Genomic DNA, 6477 nt, shown 5'->3' with positions numbered 1-6477 from the left:
GATGAGAGGCAAAAGAAGACAAAGATTCGCTTAACGAGGAGGAGCCGGAAATATAGTTAGAGGGTCGCTCGCCACTTTCTTTTTTGCTTTGGGAGCCGAAAAATGAAAAACCAATCACACAGACAAAACAAAACCCACCACCCTCCTTTGACAATTTTCACTTACTCACTCATCCTTTCTCTTTCTTTTAGGCATTGCCTGACCCTCTTTCTCTCTGTAGCCACCAGTTTTTTGTTTGTTTTTTTCTTATGTCTCTGTCATGCCATGTTTGCACTCTACTCACTGTTTCCATTTTCCAACCCCCCCGAATCCAAGGCCTAATTAGATTCCTTGGAGAGTAGAGTCAACGACTTCCCTTCCCAAATGTTTTATTGATATTGAGATCCATATAACATAATACCATACTTATAGGAAATATTAAAAGAAATAACTACTTATGATTTGATTTAGGACACTGATTCAAAAAATTATTATTAGAATGTATAAAAATACATTTTTTATAATTTAATAAAATTTCTCATTTTAATTCCTTAAAGAATTATGTGAGTTATATTAAAGTGAAATTCTAACTCTAACCGAAAAATTACATCAATAGTACTTATGAAATATTTATGACCATAGAAAAACAAATCTTAAGATGATATGTTTTTTTGGTTTTATTCTCTAATTGAGAATAGAGTTTTACTTTAATAATTTATATAATAAATACTTAATCAAAAGGTGAATTGAAGATGTTAAATTTACAAGTTAATTGTGACATTTTTGTTTTTATAAAAGATAGACTAATAATATGATTTATTAGATGATATTAATGTGATGATTGATAATGAACTTTTAACATCTAATAATACTCTTTAGATTGAAAATGGTGTAAATTTACTGCACAAGTTTCCAAAGAAAAACTTAAATTCTAAGTTTAAAATACAGAAGAAATGCGTCTAAATTTTGTCAAGGATTTGATATTATATGTACACGTGTGTACATAGAACACAAGAGATTAGATTTGACGCTGAGGAGACCTGTGTGTGAATGGGTGTGGTGTGTCATCCAATCCACATCTAACGGTGTTAAGTGTCAACCATCCAACTCCAACGAACGAAGCTTCCTACCTTACTTCCTACTGTTTCTGTTTCAGCCTTTTCAATTCCCCCATCTCCCATATTAATATCAATCCAATCCAACCCCATCTCTATCTCTTGATTCTGCAACACTTTCGTTTCGTCACTCTGTTGTTTTCCCATCCACAGTACTCTCTACAATACAAAACCTCCACTTTCAGTTCTACAATATAAGGTACCCTTCTCTTTCTTGCTTGCTTATGCTCATCCTTTCAGTATGTTTGTGTCCTATTGACTGTCATTTACTTCTAGTTCCGGTGTGAAGGTCCATGATTGCCTTTTTTGTTTTAAGTTCAAACGACAGTGTGAAGGAGGGTATTACTATTATACCGATTGAAGGGGTGTTTTCATGCTTAAAAGGTCTTTTTTAACTGGCTGATACATTTATGTAACTGTTTCCTAACTCGGCAGTGTTACAATTTTTGGTAGCAAAGCTGAACAATTGTTATGTTGAATTACTGTCGCTAGAGTGGGGGAGGTTGGGGAGCAAAAGGGTCCTGAATTCCTGATGTTCCTGTTTTTTGGCCTAGCAGATTCCTTTTAGATTATTAAACTAATTCAAGGCCACTTTTTTTTTTTTTAATATATGGTTCAATTTGGAAATCTTCATTCCCTTTTTTTGGCTTCTGAGATTAGTGATTTAGTACTACTATATAGGATTTGGAAATGGAAAAGTTGATTGCTTGGTAACATCTTATTTCTTTGTTGTTTCTCCACAGATTGTTCATCAATGGAATGTAATGATCAGCGTGTAAGTGTAAGCTTGAAGAGAAAATCACCAGAAAATGGAGATCATGTACTCTTCAACACCTTTTCTCTGGATGACCTTAATGAAGATCTCTTTGAAAGGATACTTTCATGGCTCCAAACTTCCACATTCTTTCGCCTCAATTCTGTGTGCAAAAGATGGAAATCAGTAGCTGCTTCTGCCAGTTTCAAGCTTGCCTGCTCTCACATTCCCTCAAGGGAACCTTGGTTTTTAATGGTTGCTCCCAACCTTAACCAATCTGTTATCTTTGACTCTGCTGAAAGCACTTGGAAGAGACTAAATCACCCCTCTCTTCTGCAAGAAGAATCTAACCAAGATTGCATGCCAGTTGCGGCTTCCGGGGGCTTGATTTGCTACCGTAAATCATCAGGAAACTTCATTGTAACCAACCCTGTGACTGGATCTTGTAGAGAACTCCCTCCACTGCAACTTGCCTCACAAAACCAACCACTCGATGCCATCGTGATGAGCACAAGTTCCAAAGACCAAATCTCCTTCAAAATTGTGCTAGTCTTTGGTGAACTTCCAAATCTCTTGTTTAAAGTGTACAATTCAGGTTCTAACTGTTGGGAGGGTGAGACTGCATTGAGGAGAAAGACTGAAGACAATTCCATGGAATATGATTCCACTGATGACAATGTTGTGTACTTCCTCAGCAAGGCTGGAATTGTTGTGGCAAGCAACATGCAGAGAAGCCCCTCCAAGCAATTTTCATCTGTTATTACTAATAAAAATGATCAAGAGATTGTGTATTTTCTTAGTTACTCAGGGAATGTAGTAGCTTGCAATTTGACATGCAAGTGCTTCTCTGAGTACCCCAGGTTGTTGCCTGTTTACAATGAGTATTCCATTGATGTTGTGGAGTGCAATGGGGAGATGCTAGTTGTTTTGCTATCAGAATTCTTGGAAACCACAACCCTTAGGGTGTGGAAATATGATGAGGCTAATAGAGGGTGGCATCAGATTGCAGCAATGCCTGCAGCAAATTCTCATGAGTGGTATGGGAAGAAAGCAGATATTAACTGTGTTGGTGCTGGTAACCAAATCTTCATATGCTTGAACTCCACTGAGCTATGCACTTATGTTATGTGTGATTTGGAGACCAACAAGTGGGTTGAATTGCCAAATTGTTGCATAAATGGACAAGTCATAGACTTTATGTCTGCCTTTTCATTTGAGCCTCGGATAGAGGCTTCAGTGTGACAACAAAATGGCCTTGACTTTGATGATATTACCATCCCTTTTCCGTTCCCTTAGGACAAATTTTCCTGTCGGTTGTATAGTTATTGCTAACTGAGATATTTATTTTCATTGATTATTTAGGTGTATATTGTTTTCAGTGATGTCTTAACAGCATTGCCATGTTGATGATTCTTTTCATTTCTCTTGGCTTTACCTCTGATTTGAAGCATATGTGAGTGAATGAAGTTGACGGGGTACCTGCTTTTCTTCACATGGGAAAACAGCTAGATCTCTATATGTAGCATATATTGTTTGGAATTTTAAGAGTTGATTCAAAATGATAAAGAAAAGTGTAGTTGCAACCAGACGGAACCAAATTTCATACGTTGACTAAATCCGTAGGGAAAAAACAATAGATTACCTGTGTTAAGGAGAGGTCGTAGGATTTTAAGAGAGAAAAAATATTAAATGATACCATTCAATGTGCTTCAACAATTTACGACTATATAGGAAGAAGTTATGCCATTCACAATTTCACACCCGACCCAAATCATTTCCACTGTCTCTGCTAAACAATGTTGGCCGGAATCCAGTTTTCACCAGTATGTGTTATTGTCTTTTTCATTATCTTGATAGTATTGTTACCATACAGTGCGCCGCATTGCTTTTGTTTTTAATTAATTTTTTTCTTCTTTTTCATTAATCTTTTACCTGTTGAAAAAATTTTAAATAAAAATTGATGAAGATAATTTAATAAATTATTTTGTAAAATCATAATAATCTTAATGAATTACTTAATTTAAAAATCTTAAAATTTACTTTAAACTTAAATAAACATTTGGTGGTGCTAAAGTCGTAATAATTGTATTTGTAACAGCACCCAAATTGGATAGTTTTTCATCCCTTACCCTCGTCCACATTGCACGTGCAGAGGGCATCAGGGGTTGAGGTCGCACACGGATCTGGGTTATGGTGTTTGGGTTGCGGTGGTGATGGTAGAAGCGCGCCGACGGCGACGCTGCTTGAGACTCGATGGCAGAGCGAGGTGGGGCATCGAGACTTGGTTTTGGATGGGGGTGGGAAGGCAAGGGTGACAACGGGAAGGGGAGGGGGTGAGAATTTTGTGAGGGGGTAAAAGAGGAATTTCACCAATATTGGTAGTGCCAATAATACTATTGGTAGTGGGAATAGTATTTCTCTAATATTAATATTTGCAGCATTTTGTGAAACTTAGCAGGCAGGCTTTCATTTTAAACCCAATGGGCCTAAAACGCTAAAACCCACAGTTTCGCCAATGATTGAAATTTTTTTATTTACTGGAAACACGATATCAAAGATTTATAATAATTCAACTAAGTTAGATAATTTGGTCTTAAGCTCTCAAAGCTAAATCTAAATAACTATTCTATTTCCAGTAGGGATAAGGCATATCCTATACCAGAACTTATATCCTGTTAAAATTCACAATTCTTCAATTCAAGCGTTTAGATTTTGTCCAAATTCTACTTTACAAAACTTGGAGAACTAGTTGGGCAAGAAATTTAAGACATTCAAATATTCAAAGAATATTTTAAAAAAAATTCCAAGAGCTAGCAAACGTTACTGGTAACAACAAAACGATATAAAAGAATAGGAGGACGAGGGAAGGAACCTTTCAATTGCCCATTGTTGTCAAACGATTGTGTGCATATTTTTTTTATGCTGCTATGTGTGGGTTTAAATGAGCGGTTGTAATCTTTTCCCTAGTGCCGTAGTCTTAGATTACAACATCTTAAAACCAATCAGTGAAAACCAGTACAAAACCAATGTAGAAAACCGATGATTTAGGAAAATAATTAAATTTAAGTTTTTAAATTTAATCTAAAATATTTTTAAGATATTTAAAAACACGTTTAATAAAGGTAACAAGGTTATTTAAACATATAATTTAGTTATTTAAATTAATTTCCTGTTTTTATAAGTTAACTAAAGATGGGAAAAGAAAATTAGTGAGGTCAGCGGGTCAATCAACAGTGCAATACAATCCTCATTGTGCGGATTAATAGAAAAATTTTAAAAAGATGTGCTGAAATTTGAAATTTGGGAAATTTTCCCTTATTTAAAACAATAGAAAATCAAGGAAAGAACAAATTTATTCTAGTTTATTTTTTTACTCCGATTAAATCTTACTAGTATTTTTTAATACTATCAAACATTTAACCTTATATATCCATAATATAAATGGTGTCTCAGAACATAACATAATCTTGTGCAAATCCATATCATTCTAAATCAGCAAAGCTTAGCTAGCTAGGGACGAATATTGATAAAGCAAACAATAACTAAATATCATTAATCAATTAACTAGATAAAAAACATGATGAGCAATACTAGTATGCAATTAAGCACCCATCTAACAGCAACAACAAACTAGACCCACCACCTTGTCTTCCTTGCTAGCTGATTCATCTCCCAACAAAGCAGCAACCTCGTCACGAGACAACCCATCAATCTGCTCGATTCTAGCCAATTCATCATGTCCTCCATACACTTATAGGTTTTTAATAGATTTAGTGAGTGACTATTTACTAGGTTACTATATTAATTAGAATAAATAGTTATTTTGGTTTCTAAATGTGTAATTTAATAATAAATGTATTCTTGAAATATAAAAATATAAAATTTAATCTCTGAAAATATATGAAGTGTGACAAATATATCTAACTATTAACTTTCATTCATCACCGTTAATAAAATAGCATATATGACACAAAGGGGTGAATTTATCACTGAAATAATTGACAACGTGGTTATGTTGATTAGATTGGATGAAAATGTCACTAATATGTCATTTTTTGACATAAATGTCAATAAGATATCATTTTTTATTGGAGAAAAATATCAATAATTTATTTCGGATCTAAATGTCATTATGTTCTGATGGATCAAAATGTCAATAAGTTATCATTATTAGACGAAAATGTCATTAATTTTTTTTTATCTAAATATCAATATGTTTCTATTAGACTAATTTGTTAGACTCAAAATTTTGTTTCATTTAAGAGTAAAATATAATTTTAGGATAATTTTTTGTCATTTTTTATCGTTATAAACATAACATTATAATAATCATTTAAAAAATATATATTGACAAATATAATTTAAAATAAACATAATAATAACGATAATATTGATTATAAGTCATAATTTGTCAGTCACAATAAAAATTATCCAAAATAAATATTCTACCAGTTTACCAAAATAAACATTCTAATATGTACCAATCATGACGCTAGTTATGTATTTTTCATTTCATTTTTATACATGTAGCATATTTTTAAATTAGTCCTTTATACATTTAGTACATTCTTAATTTTATTTCCATGAAAATTAAGAATGTGTTACATATGTATAAAAAGTAAGAATCAA

The 6477-nt window shown here is 33.3% G+C and overlaps 1 protein-coding gene across 1 annotated transcript; it reads left to right on the top strand.

The window, feature by feature from the left end:
• The first annotated feature begins 1022 nt into the window (after window positions 1-1022).
• Window positions 1023-3410, top strand: LOC114414879 (F-box only protein 13-like). Its single transcript, XM_028379321.1, has 2 exons — window positions 1023-1293; window positions 1838-3410. The coding sequence occupies exon 2, from the start codon at window positions 1849-1851 to the stop codon at window positions 3088-3090; it is 1242 nt and encodes a 413-aa protein (XP_028235122.1). The 5' UTR covers window positions 1023-1293; window positions 1838-1848; the 3' UTR covers window positions 3091-3410.
• Window positions 3411-6477: the final 3067 nt, after the last annotated feature.

This window comes from Glycine soja, chromosome 6 (assembly GCF_004193775.1).
Source record: "Glycine soja cultivar W05 chromosome 6, ASM419377v2, whole genome shotgun sequence".
Lineage (NCBI taxonomy): Eukaryota > Viridiplantae > Streptophyta > Magnoliopsida > Fabales > Fabaceae > Glycine > Glycine soja.
Note: the sequence above shows the minus strand (reverse complement) of the source record. Positions and strands in the feature narration are given on the sequence as shown.

Coding starts and splice junctions, on each gene's coding strand:
- LOC114414879 (XM_028379321.1), top strand. CDS start 1,849: ATGGAATGTAATGATCAGCGTGTAAGTGTAAGCTTGAAGAGAAAATCA.